Source organism: Diabrotica virgifera, chromosome 1 (genome assembly GCF_917563875.1).
Source record: "Diabrotica virgifera virgifera chromosome 1, PGI_DIABVI_V3a".
NCBI classification, from domain to species: Eukaryota; Metazoa; Arthropoda; class Insecta; order Coleoptera; family Chrysomelidae; genus Diabrotica; species Diabrotica virgifera.
The window spans coordinates 21,125,281-21,142,092 of NC_065443.1; the positions used below are offsets into that span (position 1 = coordinate 21,125,281).

Consider the following 16,812-nt stretch of genomic DNA (forward strand, 5'->3'; position numbering starts at 1 on the left):
ATGCTATTACCAACAAAACTATTGCCAAAGACACTTTCCATCTTAAAAAAAATGCTCAAACATCTCTGTACTGCCTCCTTAGCAGACTGAAATACGTTAGCAGTGAAAATACTTTTTATTATACACTTCATACGATGTTATATCAATGAATTACATACAAATACAGTGCGTCCATAAAGTACCGCATAAATTCATTATTAGCTAAATAGACAACATTATAAAAAATTCCCGAAACAGGTCGATTTTTATTTTTAAATTGAGATTTTTTGACATAATATATCATACTAGTGACGTCATCCATCTGGGCGTGATGACGTAATCGATGATTTTTTTAAATAAGAATAGGGGTCATGTGATAGCTTATTTAAAAGGGTATTCAATTATCTATTCAGTACCTAATATAAACATTAAAAAAACAGAGTGTCCAAATTTTTTTTTATAAATTAAATTAATTGATACAAAAAGAAGAATGCGTATAATTTATTTAATTCTAAAAACATTTTACTACTGTCAGAAAATAGAAAAAAAAATTATTTGAAAAATAAACATTGATTTTCGCTTAAATGAAATGTTCAAACAGGTGGCTGGCAGTTAACATTGAATTTAAGCGAAAAACAATATTGATTTTCCAAATAAATATGTTTTTCCTGTTTTTTGACAAAAGAAAAACCTATTTTCACTTACGTACATTCTTCTTTTTGTCTTAATTAATTTAATTAAAAAAAGTTTTTTTTTGGACACTTTGTATAAATAATTATGTTAATGTTTATATTACTGAATAGAGAATTGAATACCCTTTCAAATGAGCTATCACATGACCCCTATTCTTATTAAAAAAAATCATCTATTACGTCATCACGCCCAGATGGATGACGTCACTAGTATGATATATATGTCAAAAAATCGTAATTTAAAAATAAAAATCGACCTGTTTCGGGAATTTCTTATAATGTTGTTTATTTAGCTAATAATGAATTTATGCGTTACTTTATGGACGCACTGTATATTTCGTTGAAGGGTTTCTAAGACAAATTAATATCTAAGTAATATGTTTGTTTATTATAATCATCAGTCTCACCCCTTTCTTTTGGTTTCAGGTGGCAATAGGCATCGGTTTAATATGGAATGCGTTGTACGACGTAAAAGACGAAAAAGAAATATGCGTAGCTAACAAAATTAACAATTTCACTGTAATTGGGATATTCTTAGTGGTCGTAGTTAACGTTTTTATATCCGCATTTGGAGTTGCAGACCCCCTACCAGCCACTGTAGTAGCAGCGACAGGAGTTTAACTGATCATTTTTTGTAAACTTAATAGATTGCTCAATGAGTAATTGTATAATTTCGAATATAATGCAAATTAGATTGGCCTATGTGAAAAGTTCTCGATCGAGGATGTGAAATAATCCTCGAAGTGTTAGAGTAGATGATTTATTGGTAGTCTATAAGAATAATTACCTCAGTCAAGTTGCGTACGTCGCCCACGTTGGGCGCCTCAATAAACCATTTTACTCAAATCAAATCACTCCAACACTTCCAGAATTGTTTCACATCGTCTATCGAAACCTTCATCAATGGACTGGCTTATCAGCAGATGAATTGTTACATGCCGCTCTAGATCGAGAACGATATCGGCAAATTGTCATGAAAGCTACCCACGCCTAAAGTTTGAGCACGGTACTCAAAGAAGATCGAGAATTTCAGACATAGGGCAATCGAATTAACCCTATATTCTAATTTATACAGAAATGAGGATGTGTAAATAAGGATTATTTATATTTTTTACGAGAGTAGGTTTTAGGATCTCATTTTGGCTAGTTTTCATATTATTTAGCTGATACAATCTTTAATATCTTCACAGTTATCTTTAAATGAGATTTGATTATGTTAGATGGGATAAATAGGTCTAAATAATATTGCTGCTTTTGCTTTGATACTTTTTTTGCTTATTTTCTTCTCTGCCGGCTGGAAGGCACCAATAATTTTTGCCAAATTGATATTTTGCTTGGTTTAAAATTCACATAACCTCATTATTTAGTTTTTATTAGATTATTTATTGAATTACCTGTCATACCAGCCACACACTCTTGCACTTTTTAAAGGTCAATATTAGGTTTATTATCTGCTTCTCTTAAATTACTAAAAATTGGGATTTTACACAAAATTTGTCAACACCGCGAATTGCTCCTACAGTGAAATCACAGAATAAATAACGGTGAAATTATCAGTAGTAATTGCACAAGAGCTCTAAAATTATTGAATTTTTCCCGAGTGACACTTTGACAGTTTTAATTTCACGAGCCGACGGCGAATGAAATTATGTCAAAAGTGTCACGTGTGCAAAAATTCTATATTAATTTTAGAGATCGAGTGCAATTTGTTGCGATTATTTCACGAATAAAACTGTTCAAAACCAAAATTTTATTGTAATTTATTTATGCAAGTACAAATTAGTACAATTAAACACACAGTTGTTATAAATATTTTACGGCTGAAAGTCATCACTTTTATAATTTTTAAAACATTAATTATCATTAATGTCACTGAATATATTTTTTCGTAGCAACGAAGGGCATCTGACGTAATATACTTGACGACGGGAAATTATCAAAAATTATCGATTTAATTTAGATTTCTGTAGCTTTCTATTGGTCAGAATCTCCTATGAATGAAATAATCCACTCAAACAGCGGTTGTCAATCAACTGACTGTTCTGTGGCGTAATTTGAAATTCTAGTACATACGCACAGTATACTCACGTCTATTCGTATTCTGGTTCACCTGTACCTGTACATAGACATCTTTAGGATCGGATACTTTTCTTTCTAATAATACTAATTAATATTGATATAATGTAAGTGTTGAGCAATCTATTGTTTTCGGATTACCTTTATTTATTTTATAAAAGACTCAAATACTTTTACAGAGACTGATCATTGTAATAAACGTTGTACAATTTGATAATAAAATGTTTTCTTTTATGTAAAGTGTTTTATATTTTGATTTTTTTAATACGAATAAATTATGATAGTCCATTCTTTCACGGTTTTTGCTCTAAATTTTAAAGAACCGCTTGGATTGACATGCAATTTGGCATACGCATAGCTTACAAGTCAAAGAAAAAAAGTGATATTGTGCCGATGTGTTCTTTTGCCCTGGGGGTGAAAAAATATAAGTCCAAAATAAGTCCGGAAATGGATAAACTGACTAATTTTAAGTAACTTTTGTTCTATAGAGCTCTTTCGCCAAGTCAACACTTTTCGAGTTATTTGCGAGTGATTTGCGACTGTTTTTCGCAAATAACTCAAAAAGTAAGTATTTTGTCGAAAAAAACGTACTTAGCAAAAATATAGCCTGTAAAAAAGTAAAAAAAAAAACGGTGTACGCGTTAGGTCTCTGGGCTTCGTAAAACCAGAGATATAGCCAATGAAAAATAGTGAAATAAATGTCGACTCGATTCTAGTTTTCTGTTGGAAAATCTTCTGTTATCCCAAATTTTGGAATATTTTCCTAGCGGTGCCTTTTGATATTTTCATATCTGGGTCAACAGAAAACTAGAATCGAGTCGATATTTATTTCACTTATTCCCCGTTAGAGGGTGTTCTCACCTTACTCCGGTATAAATAGTTTTATTGTAAACCGAGTACTACGGAAGTTTTGATGTAAATTTGTCTTCTTGCATAGCCTCCTTGATAACAGGTAGACCTAGAAATAGCGCTATCGGGGGATGGCAGGAGACAGATTTAAATCAAAACGAAACCGTTTATTTTTGTATTTTTACCAATGAAAAATAGATTCATATTCACCCAATTTCAAATAGAATACTTCGAAGTGAAATATCCAAAAAATTAAGCACTTTTTGGGGAAAACCCACTGTGGCTTTTTTAAAGTGCTTAAAAAAAGCTTTATTTCTGTTTTTATAAAAAGTTTCTAGCATTAAATTTAAGCGAGTTACGCTCAAAATAAAATTGGTCCCTTTTGTTTTGGCAAAAAAAATCGGGTAGACCACCCCCTAATTAGCAACTTAAATGAAATTAATCGTTATCGCTCCACAAATTATTTTACTTATGTTGTGTTTATATGATCTGTAAGTTTCATCGATTCAAAGTGCTTATTTTGGAAAAAATTTGGTTTTAAAGTAAAATTTTTAAAAATTTTAATTTTGAAAAATATGCTTTTTTTCAAAATAACTTAAAAACTGTTAGAGATACCAAAAATCTCAAAAAATAAAAAAAGTCAATATGGCTTTTCTGAATATTAGGAATTTTTGCTTTTTCTGTTAGACAAAAATTGATTAAGATTTGGTGTTTCTAAATGTGCATACATTCGTGATCAATGACTCGTTCAACCCCTTTTAACTATAGCCCTTTCAAAAATAAGGACTTTGAACCGATGAAACTTACAGATCATATAAACAATACATACACGAATCAAGAGACTTGTGAAGTCGTAACGATTAAGTTCATTTGAGATACTAATTAGGGGGTGATTTTCCCGATTTGTTTACCAAAAAAAGGGACTAACTTTATTTTGAGCGTAACTTGTTTACTTTTGATGCTAGAAATTTTTTTTATAAAACAAAAATGAAGCTTTTTCTAAACACTTTAAATAAGTTGTAATGAGTTTTCCCCGAGATGTGCTTCATTTTTGGTTATTTTACGTTAAAGTATTTCATTTGGAATTTGACGAATATTGAACCTATTTTTAATTAGCTATAAATCTGCTTCTATTAGGTATAGAAACGTGATATATACATTTTTTTTGAATTTTTTACAGGCTATATTTTCGCTACAAATGCTTTTTTGGCAAAATACTTACTATTTGAGTTATTTGCAAAAAACCATCTAAAAGCGTGGTTATTTTGTTGAAAAAATGAACATATTCACTGGCAAATAACTCGAAAAGTATTGACTTAGTGAAAAAACTATATAGAACAAAAGTTACTTAAAATTAGTCAGTTTATCAATTTCCGGACTTACTTTGGACGAATACTTTTTCACCCCCAAGAGGGGGTGAAAAGCACCCCCTGTCACTTTACTTGTGTAAATATCACTTTATTTCTTTGACTTGTTAGCTATGTGTATGCCAAACTTCATGTCAATCCAAGCGGTTTTTTAAAATTTAGAGGTTTTGCAATATTTTACCGTTAAAGAACGTACTATGATAAGAAATGTTATACTTATACTGGATTTCGTAATATTTGACAGCACGATAGCTTATCACATAATGAAATGAACGTAAAGACACTAGGTACATTTAATGAGAGAAACGTATTTTTTTGACCAAAGAAATTTACAAGAACTTACAGTAGATTCTAAAGGTACGTATCCATTAGGTTGGTGCTCCGTGTGGCTGCTCGAGTGGACACGGCATGCGGTCCTCAACATTTTAAACCCCCACCAGTACTATGTCGAGCAGCTACACGGAGCACCAGACTAATGGCTATGGATATGTACCTTAACATCTGGATGTAAAGTGATGATGTACTAAATAAGAATGGCGTACTTTTTACGCCATACTTACTTACTTATTTCCTGTTACTCCGTAAAGGAGCATAGGGCATCCACGAAGCTTCTCCATTGGACTCTGTCTCTGGCCATAGCTGCTACCTCTCCCCAGCTCTTTCTCATACCTTTGTAGTCAGCTTCAATTGTTCTTCTCCAGGTCGTTGCGGGTCGTCCTTGCTTTCTTCGTCCTGCTACTGTCCATTTTAGAGCTTTCTTTGTCATATCTGAGTTGTCCTTCCTCAGGGTGTGTCCCAACCAATTCCATCTTTTCCTTTTAATTGCAATTTCAATTGGCTCTTGTTTGGTTTTCTTCCAGAGTTCTTGATTTGTTATGATGTTGGGCCAATATACTTTCAAAATTTTTCGGAGGCACCTGTTTACAAATACTTGGAGTTTTTTGACAGTTCCGTCTGTTATTGCCCAGGTCTCGCATCCATACAGTAATACTGTTTTAACATTACTATTAAACAGTCTTATTTTGGTGTTTTGACTAATTTGTGTTGACCTCCATATGTTTGAGAGTGTTCCAAATACTTGTTGTGCTTTTCTAAGTCGATGTTTAATGTCCGCCTCGATTCCACCATGTACGCCAAGTATACTTCCTAGGTAGCAAAATTCTTGTACCTGTTTTACTTCTTCTTTACTGATATATAATTTTTCCTGTCGGAGTTGGGCTATTCTCATCTCAACTGTCTTATTGACATTTATTCGGAGACCAATTTCTGCCGCCTTTTTCTCCAGTTTACTTAGCATGTTCTGCATATCATCTATTGTATGGGATACCAGGCATATATCATCTGCATATTCCATATCAGCCAGTTTGTTACCATCTAAGTAGTTCCAAGGGATTCCGTTTTTTCTGTCTATGGTTTTTTTTTTAAAATGTAGTTGAGACATATATTGAAGAGTAGAGGTGAGAGTATACAGCCTTTGCTTTACCCCCTTCTCTATTTCTATTTTGTCCGTCATTTGACCCTTATGTAATACCTGGAATACCTTTTACGCCATAGCGACCACTTAAATCTTAAGTGGTAGTGGTAAGACCTGGTTATGGGAAATTAATCAAAGAATACCGGTAATGCGATTTAAACTGTAGATAATAAAAGATTACTACAAATCTGAAGAAGAAATAGTAAAATTATACATCTATCCACAAAATTAAGTTGATGATGTTAGGAAAGTGTATGAATCACTAATAGTCATGATGGATTAGAACGCCAGAGAGAACAAAAATTATAATAGAAGTATTAGCTGAAATATCATTTGGTGATCAAGGGAATAGCATCACGAGAACTTGGTCACACTAAGCGGAACAAGATTCTTCGGTTTATACTCGAAGGAAATTTAAGACGTAAAAACTTGGTCACTTGGCGAAAGACAACATTTATGATTAAAGAAACTATACAGAAGAATGATAAACATTTTTTAGATCTTAGAGTATCTACCATAAAATGATTTTTTGGTGACGAAAGAGCAGAATACTGGTAAGATCTGATAGATACGAATAAAATTTAACAGATTACTTGATTACCCTGACTGCACTGTACCTAATCCTTTGACTGAATTACCCTTGACGCAGTAAAAATTTCGATACCCATGAGATGTTAAGCCTTTTTTAGGTCAGGAATCGAAGCTTTTCACCTCGCAATTTTTACAGAATAGATCGATTTGATTGAAAATTTGAGAATAATTAGTGGATAGTCCAAGGATCAAAATCTATATGACTCCGAAAGGCGCTTTTACCATGAGGGTGGTTGCCACCCTATCTTGGGGGTGAAAATTTTTTATTATATTTTGACCATAAAAGTTGATAAAAACATTCATTCTAAGCAAAAAATGTCCTATACATTTTTTTGATAGAATTAACAATTATCGATTTATTCACTATCGAAAGTGTTCGTTTTGCATAGAAAAAATCAATGTTTTTCGATATACTTACTCACTTACGATTCACTCAATTTTTGCCGTAGAAAAATTTTATTCAAACCACGTTCTTGGGAATGAAATAACCTACAATTTTATATTTAAACATTTTTTCTTATCTCTGATGCAAATCTTTCTATTCTGAAGAAAATGGCCTTTTTTACCAAACTACAAAAATTCGTTATTCGCTTTTAACTTCAGTTTTTTAAAAACTAATCATTATAAGCTAGCCAAACTTCTATAATCTATTAATAAGACATAAATAAATAAGAATGAATAAGGCCGATGACTATAAACACCGCTAACTTACATTATTATGCTTCCAATTAGATTTCTCCTTTTTTTTTTCAAAAAAATATATTGATTTTTTAACCGTAACTTTTTTATTTTTTATCTTAAAAAGTTTGGTAAAAAATAATTTTGTTGGTTTTTACAAGACCTATTATAACTCTATTAGTATTAAATCTTTTTAAAATCCTCAGTCGCAAGAAGAACTAACTTTGAAAGGGTTGGTAAAGGTGGTTTTTGCATGTTATTACAAGTTTTAATTGTCAATAGCTCACTCAATTTTTGCCGTAGAAAAAATTTTTGCAAACCAGGTTCTTGGGAATTAAATAAACTACAATGTAATATTTACACATTTTTTCGTATCTCTGATGCTAATCTTTCTATTCTGAAGAAAAGGCCATTTTTTCTCAACTACAAAAATTCGGTATTTATTTTAACTCCATTTTTTTTTAAAACTAATCATTCTAAGCCGGTTAAACTTCTAGAACCTATTAATAATACATAAATAAAAAAGACCCAATAAGGTCAATGACAAATTTTAATTAGGGTGGTGATTAGGGGGTTGCTTGCAATCACTTTATCGCTGAAAAAAATAGAGACAGACATTCTTTTTATTATAAGTCACTTAATTTTTGAGCTAGAGACTTTTTTTTATTTCTTAAGATAGATATTTTTAAGTACTTTAAATTAGTTTGAACAAGTTGTCCTCGAAAAATGCATAGTTTTCCCGTCATTTGACTTTGAAAGTACAATATTTAGCATTTGACGAAGAAGAGCCAACATATAATACAGTATAACTCGATTACTATTGGTCTTAAAGAAAATTAAAAAAAAAAACGGTTTTGTTTATTTTTTCAAAAGGTACATTTTTGTTAAGTAAAGTTGTTTTGATAAAACGAAAACTTTTGGAGTTATTAGCAGAAAACTTATTAAAAACATTGATTTTTTCGATATAAAACTAATACTTTCGATAGCGAATAAATCGAAAACTATCAATTTTATCAAAAAAGTGTATGGAACGTTTTTTGCTTAGCATGAACGTTTTTACCAACTTTCGTGATTAAAATATAAGAAAAAATTTTCACTCCCGAGATGGGGTGGTAACCACCCCCATAGTAAAAGCGCCTTTTAGCATGATATAGATTTTGATCCTTGGACTATCCACTACGTATTCTCAAATTTTCAAGCAAATCGATCCATTCTGTAAAAATTGCGAGGTTTTTTCCTATTTTAAGCTTCATTACTTGGACTATTTTTTTATATTGATTTCCCCCAGATATTCCAAATGAAAAATAGCAGACTAGTAATTTTTCAATTTTTCAGTTGATTTTTTGGCTTCGTTTCCTATGGTACTAAACTCTACTAAAATTTAGACAAAATTAAATTCTAATTCCTATTTCATTTATTTTCAGGTGGGCGTTGGCATTGGACTAATCTGGAACTCCCTATATAACGTTAAAGACGAAAAACATTTACATGTAGCCAACAAAATAAACAATTTCACGGTAATTGGTATCTTTTTAACGGTAGTTCTTAACGTCTTCATCTCAGTCTTTGCAGTGCTTAGCCCAGAGCAAGTGTTCATTCAAGTTCCACTAGGTCAACCTATTCCCGTTAATTCAACGGGGACATGAACTTTATAGATGCCGATACCTTCCTAGGGTTCAAGTGGATTCTCTCTTATGATCCTGATCTTATCTTTAAATTACATACAGTACCTAATATTTATCAATTACTTGATGAAGATCTGCATTATGCCAACCATACAAAAGTCCATGACTATTCAACAGATCTGATTTTTTGTAACATAATGTTTTATAATTATTGTAGGCTACACTGACTGACAAAAAACGGGCAGCCGTGAAAAGTTTTAAAGCTATTTAAATGCATTTATTTTTTTCGAATCCTGAGAAAACTAATAAATATTTTTGAAAAATTTAAATGCAGAATGAAAGATTACATTGTTACCGAGGACCGAAAGTCCCTTTGAATAAACAAAAAGTTTCTTTTCTCTATTTTTTGCCCCTGTAACTTATTAAAATAAACATTGTAGAAGTTTTCAGGGACTTTCGGCCCTCGGTATTTCTTTAATTCTGCGCTTAAATTTTACAAAAATACTTATTAGTTTTATCAGGATTTAAAAAAATGCATTTAAATAGCGTTGGACAAAGATTTTGAGCATATCCATTTACTTCTATACAGGGTGTTTGGTAAAGAATGGGCCATAGGTTAACCTGAGATTCCTGAGGTTAAAATAGGTCGATTTAAGCTAACTTGCCTTAGTACGAAAGTTGATAATAACCGAAATACAGGGTGTCAAAGTTAAACTTTTATTTTATTTATTTTTGAATATTTCCCAACGGGCATGGGATAATAACATGAAATTTGGTAAGCAGGGCTTTTTTGGGACAAGAAATCTAAATTTGCCACCAAAAAGATGTATTATTCAGAGGGCGCCACATACGCCTTTCAGTGCTCATTTAATAGGTTCAATTTTTTTTTATTACCCACTCTACATACTTTTTGAATCCAAACTTATTATCTTAATATTTTTATTTAAAAAAGGTATACTACGTTTATCTCGCTAAACTCAACCGTTTTCGAGATACAGCAGAACCCCGCAAATCCGAACTAATTGGGGGGACAGCCTGTTCGGATTCCGAAAAGTTTGGATTATCCGAAAGTTAGCCTAACTAATAATTCAAAGCTTTCGTTTTCGTTGATTTTGAGTCACAAAACGTTCTCGCAAGAGTGTGGACGGTGGACAATATTTTTGGACTAAGTTGACTGCAAGGAAACCGAAGTAAGTTTATATTTAACATTTATAAGCACTACGTTTACGTAGTTTACGCACTTACGTTTACGAACATGTAAACCGAATGGAACCAGATAGATTAGCGAACATCTGTAAAAACAACAGGCCGTATAGCAGAAGACCAGTTGGAAGGCCGCCGAAAAGGTGGAAAGACAATGTACAGTCAACAACAACTGAAACAGAATACGAGGCAGACAAACAGGAGTAATCTTAGTCGCACGAAGAAGAAGAAGAAGAATAAGAAGTTTACGTATAAAGTACGTATTTATTTTTAAGAAATATTAAATGTCAACGTCTTATTAATCCTACATTGTTCAATTTTCTGGTTTTACTCTGTATAATAAACATGTTTTTATTTTGTCGTGAATTTTTTTTTTCACTTTCTGTTATTTCGGATTTGCCGAACGTTCGGATTAGCGGGGTTCGGATTTGCGGAGTTCTACTGTAGATGCATTTTAAATCTGCGAGGCAACATCATTTTTTGCATAATATCATTGTAGTTACACCCGAAAAAAAGCTTAAAACAATAAAAATCTGCAAAAATTATCGCACATTTCTTCAAATGGAATTTGCGATGCAATGACTTCGGATGTAACTATAAAATGAGATTATGCAAAAAATTATGTTGGATCGCAGATTTAAAATGCGTTTATCTCGAAAACGGTTGAGTTTAGTAAGATGGATGTAGTATACCTTTTTTAAGTAAAAATATTATGAGAATAAAAGTTTTGATTCAAAAACTATGTAGAGTGGGTAATAAAAAAAATTGAACCTATTAAATGAGCACAGAAAGACGAATGAATGTGGCTCCCTCTGGATAATACATCATTTTTGGCGGCGAATTTAGATTTCTTGTCCCAAAAAACCCCCGCTTACCAAATTTCGTATTATTATCCCATGCCTGTTAAGAAAAAATATTCAAGAATAAATAAAAGTTTAACTTTGACACCCTGTATGTCGGTTATTAGGTATCAACTTTCGTACTAAGGTAAGTTAGCTTAAATCGACCTTTTTTAAGCTCAGGAATCCAAAGTTAAGCTATGGTCCATTCTTTACCAAACACCCTGTATAACAAGAAATATTAATTAATTAATAAATAATCATTTATTAATCATTAATATAATTTATAATTATTATATGTTTAGCACAAATTCAAATATATATTAAAAAAACAGTAAAATAATTAAAAAAAAAACAAAAAAAAAGCAACACAATGTACCTATGTATCTAAAAATAATATTGTAGTATATGTACCTACTTATGTTATGAAATAAGAAATTTATGACTATGAATCTGCAATCAATCACAAACAAGTCTGGCTAATTGGCTCTGCCAAAGCCATTTTTCAAAAAAAAAAATTATTATATGGAATTCAAATACTAAAAAGGTTTATTTTGCACAAAATTAGATAAGTAATGTAATGAAAAAAGATTATGGAATAATAAAAAATGACCGCATTTTTTGTCGAGTCATTTTCTCTTTTTCCAGTGGGTAACTCTACGATTAAACTAATAAACTAAACTCACGAAAGAAAGGAATGAGATGGAGTGGCAGAAAGAGAAAGAGAGAGAGAGAGATATGAGAGAATGACGGGAGAAATAGAGAATAGAAATACTTCTTATAGGTAAATGGAGAGTTAGGAATCGGAGTCAAATAAAAGTTGTTAAATAGTTTTATAAGTTTTCTTTCCGTCAGGGAATATTGATTAATATTAATTAAAAACTTTTATCTATTTAATTAAAATTAAAAATTCTTTTTAAATTTAAGCACAAAAAATCCAAATCAAAATGTACAACTAAACGAAAATATATACTGTAAAATATTGTTTGCAATTCAATAAGTCGCAGCTACTTGTAAATATATTGTGGTGTGTGGTTAAAACATTCGAAATTATCGAAAAAAGTCTGATTAACACGAAAAAACCACAGTATTGGAAATAGCTATATTTATGTGATAAAGCGAAGGAAATTGAGGAGACCGTGGACAGCTAATGCTACTGTTATCTTATCAAAACACAACGAAACGCAAATCCCCAAATACCTATACAAGTTTTTTTACAAATTCAGTTACATTTTGTGATAATGACGAATCGAGTGAAGAACTAAGTACTTTCAATACAAACTATCTTCAACAAAGTCCAACATCTTTTATTTTTTTGTTCTCACCAGGTCCATTCACGAATTTGATATCTGACTCCTGCATTTGTTTTCTTCCTACACGTCTACGCCCATCTACTTTGTCTTTAAGGATCAGTTGAAGTATAGATTAACAGAACTTAGCAGTTCTATATCTTTGTTGACCCTCCTTGGTACTTCCTCATTAGTTTTTCTTGCTGACCAAGGTATATTCAGCATCTGTCTATGAATTCAGCTTACCAATGCTTCAATTCTGTTCATTCTTGATACTCTTAGTGTCCACACTTCTGTACCATACAAAAGTACATTCTTAAGATAGCAATCAACCATTCTTTGTCTTAGTACACGATTATTGCATTGAAATGTCTTCATTTTCATAAAAGTAGTTTTAGTCATTGTTATTCTGCGTTTTCTTTCTATGTCTGGATCTAGTTTCTGTATCTGGACTATTATCTGCTATTAACATGGTGTCATCCGCATACCTCAAGTTATTAATAAGGATTCCCTTTTCTACTCCAGCTGTTTCGTTGTCTAGTTACTTCTGCCTCTTGTATAATACTTCCGAGTACAAAATAATTAGGAATGAAGTCGTATGAATGAAATTTTTATGTTCTCCGATTCAGTGTTATTTATTTTTATGTACGCTGTCTTGTCTTCTTCTTCTTTAAGCACCGTGCCCATGCAAATTTTAGGCGTTTCTCGATTTTGCGTGGCATGTAATAATTGATCTGCTGATAAGCCAGTCCCTTGACGAAGGTGTCGGAACCATAAATATTTCTTCTACCAATTCCTCTTTTTCCGTCGATCTTTCCATTGAGTATTAACTGCAGTACCTACCCTGCTGTATCTCCTACCTCTCATTATATGCCCCAGATATTTTCTCAATTCTTTTTTTTATCATCTTCATTAAGACTCTTTCTCATTGACCTACTCGTAACTTAGTCTATTTTATTTATCTCCTATATTCTTCTATTTTTACTATATTAATTCTATCTATTTTCTGAGCATCTATTCTTCTTATTATTTCCATTTCTAGTCATCATCACTATCTACTTTGAGCTGCCGTCTTCGACAGGCATGCAAATTGGCCGTATCCATCCTTATTGAGTGTCAAGTTGTCGTTCTCTTGCATACATCACTAGCCTAACTCCATTCAGTTTGCCTCTGTCTATTCATACCTTTATTATTAGTTCATCTTACTTTCTTCCTCTTTCATCTTATCATTTTCCATCTACAAATACTACTGCAATAGTAGTCTTTCGGCTTCTCAACACAGAAGCCACACTTTTTCTTACATTAGTTAATTTCTTTTCTACTTCTGTTGGAGTTTATCATTCTCTTTACTTTCACTCCAACAGAAGCTTTCTTTTTTGATTATATCGTCATTCTACGATATGACCACATCTCGAAGGCTTCTAATTTGTTCAAATTTGTTCATCATGTTAACCTTCAGCTGTCTGGTCATTATAAGAGTTTTCTAATATTTTTATATCTCCCTAGTCTATTTGCTTTTGGTTTAAAATGTCATGAGTTGGTCGTGCTTTACTCTGACAAAAGCCTTTTCTTTTGTAATTTTCACTTTTTATGTCTATTCAAAATTTGATCACTCTTTTTTTTCTTGGTCTTCCTTTGCGTTTCCCAACGCTGGATTCGTTTATCATTATATTACATACAATTCTACAATACAGGAATACTTCTTCTTCTTCCGACTTTATAAATAGGCCCAATGCCCCTTTTTACTTCGGTTTTTAGCCTCAATTGACATTGTCAGACCATCTTTACCTTGGTCGTCCCAATGATCTTCTTCCATTTGGCGATCTGTCTCTAGCTATTCGTACTATTCTATTTTCTGTCATTCTTTCTATGTGTTGATTCCATTCTATTTTTCTTCTTTTGGTCCACATGAATATTTCTTCTATACCACATCTCGCTCGTATTTTATCACTTCTTACTCTCTCTCTTAGAGTTTGGTTTGTTATTTTTCGTAAGACTTTCATTTTTGCTGTTTCCACTGCTCTTGTTTCCGCTGTGTACGTCATTATCGGTCTTATTGTTGATTTGTATATCCTGGTTTTCGTTTCTATTGTGAGGTATTTGTTTCTCCAGATTGTGTTGTTGAAACATCCTACTGCTCTGTTGAAATACTTGCGTAAGTATTTGTAACAATTGTGTAGGTGTAGGACAAAGAAAACTTTTATTACTTGGGGCAACGGTTATTACAGGAAAAATAATTTCAGATGAATAAAGATGTTCATTTACTTAGAAAATATAAAACTTGTGTACTTATTTTCATCTTGCTCAAACCATTATCGTGTATATAAACAAGATTCTACTAAATGCTGCCAATATTTTATTGTATTAGTTACCTATAGATTTACGAAATCTGTTATAAATTTAAAATAGGTAATAAATATTTTTTGACTGTAAATAAAAATAAAGAATTTATTATAAAAAAGGGGTTCAAGGCAGGTTTTGTTTATATTCGATTCAGAGTTGGACTACCATCTCCATATAGTAACTATTTCAGCATCCTTATGCATCATCAGTGAAGATTATGCAGTCACAACTCTGAAGGGAATACAAACATTCTGCCTCTTTTAAAGCAAACCATCGCGATGCGATGAACCCGCCTTTTGAGACGCAATACAGCGACATCTCTCGTATTACGAGGAAAACGAAAAGCCCTAGATACAAAGTTTACTACTTTTTAAACAATTAGAATAATTGAAATAAAAATATAATAAACAATATTTTAAATCCAAGACTTTCCTCGTAATACGAGAGATGTCGCTGTATTGCGTCTCAAAAGGCGGGTTCATCGCATCGCGATGGTTTGCTTTAAAAGAGGCAGAATGTTTGTATTCCCTTCAGAGTTGTGACTGCATAATCTTCACTGATGATGCATAAGGATGCTGAAATAGTTACTATATGGAGATGGTAGTCCAACTCTGAATCGAATATAAACAAAACCTGCCTTGAACCCTTTTTTATCTTTTTCATTTTTACTCAATTTGTGAGTATTTAGAAACTGTCTTTCGGTCCTTTTCCTAGACGAAGAGAAGGTAAATGCGTGGCCTAAGTGTCGTCTATTTGCTTTCTCCTATTTCGTCGTCTCTATGTGATTATATATTGTAAAATCCGGAGATATGGGATGCAGCCAGAAAGCAGTTTATTAACGAAAAGTCTTGGATTTAAAATATTGTTTATTATATTTTTATTTCAATTATTCTAATTGTTTAAAAAGTAGTAAACTTTGTATCTAGGGCTTTTCGTTTTCCTCGTAATACGAGAGATGTCGCTGTATTGCGTCTCAAAAGGCGGGTTCATCGCATCGCGATGGTTTGCTTTAAAAGAGGCAGAATGTTTGTATTCCCTTCAGAGTTGTGACTGCATAATCTTCACTGATGATGCATAAGGATGCTGAAATAGTTACTATATGGAGATGGTAGTCCAACTCTGAATCGAATATAAACAAAACCTGCCTTGAACCCTTTTTTATCTTTTTCATTTTTACTCAATTTGTGAGTATTTAGAAACTGTCTTTCGGTCCTTTTCCTAGACGAAGAGAAGGTAAATGCGTGGCCTAAGTGTCCTCTATTTGCTTTCTCCTATTTCGTCGTCTCTATGTGATTATATATTGTAAAATCCGGAGATATGGGATGCAGCCAGAAAGCAGTTTATTAACGAAAAGTCTTGGATTTAAAATATTGTTTATTATATTTTTATTTCAATTATTCTAATTGTTTAAAAAGTAGTAAACTTTGTATCTAGGGCTTTTCGTTTTCCTCGTAATACGAGAGATGTCGCTGTATTGCGTCTCAAAAGGCGGGTTCATCGCATCGCGATGGTTTGCTTTAAAAGAGGCAGAATGTTTGTATTCCCTTCAGAGTTGTGACTGCATAATCTTCACTGATGATGCATAAGGATGCTGAAATAGTTACTATATGGAGATGGTAGTCCAACTCTGAATCGAATATAAACAAAACCTGCCTTGAACCCTTTTTTATCTTTTTCATTTTTACTCAATTTGTGAGTATTTAGAAACTGTCTTTCGGTCCTTTTCCTAGACGAAGAGAAGGTAAATGCGTGGCCTAAGTGTCCTCTATTTGCTTTCTCCTATTTCGTCGTCTCTATGTGATTATAT

General features: G+C 32.3%; 1 protein-coding gene across 2 annotated transcripts in view; it reads left to right on the plus strand.

Annotated features, from left to right (window-relative positions):
• The window catches only part of LOC114324619 (ninjurin-1), a 42,223-nt gene extending 26,880 nt beyond the window's left edge, over positions 1–15,343 (plus strand). Inside the window, exon 2 of one of the 2 annotated variants that reach the window (XM_028272487.2) lies at positions 9,131–15,343. In XM_028272487.2, coding sequence (XP_028128288.1) covers positions 9,131–9,352 — 222 coding nt within the window. In that variant the 3' untranslated portion in view covers positions 9,353–15,343. Of the gene's footprint in view, positions 1–1,097; positions 2,982–9,130 lie in introns of those variants that run through there. The other variant, XM_028272488.2, reaches the window with a different exon arrangement.
• The last annotated feature ends 1,469 nt before the right edge of the window (positions 15,344–16,812 follow it).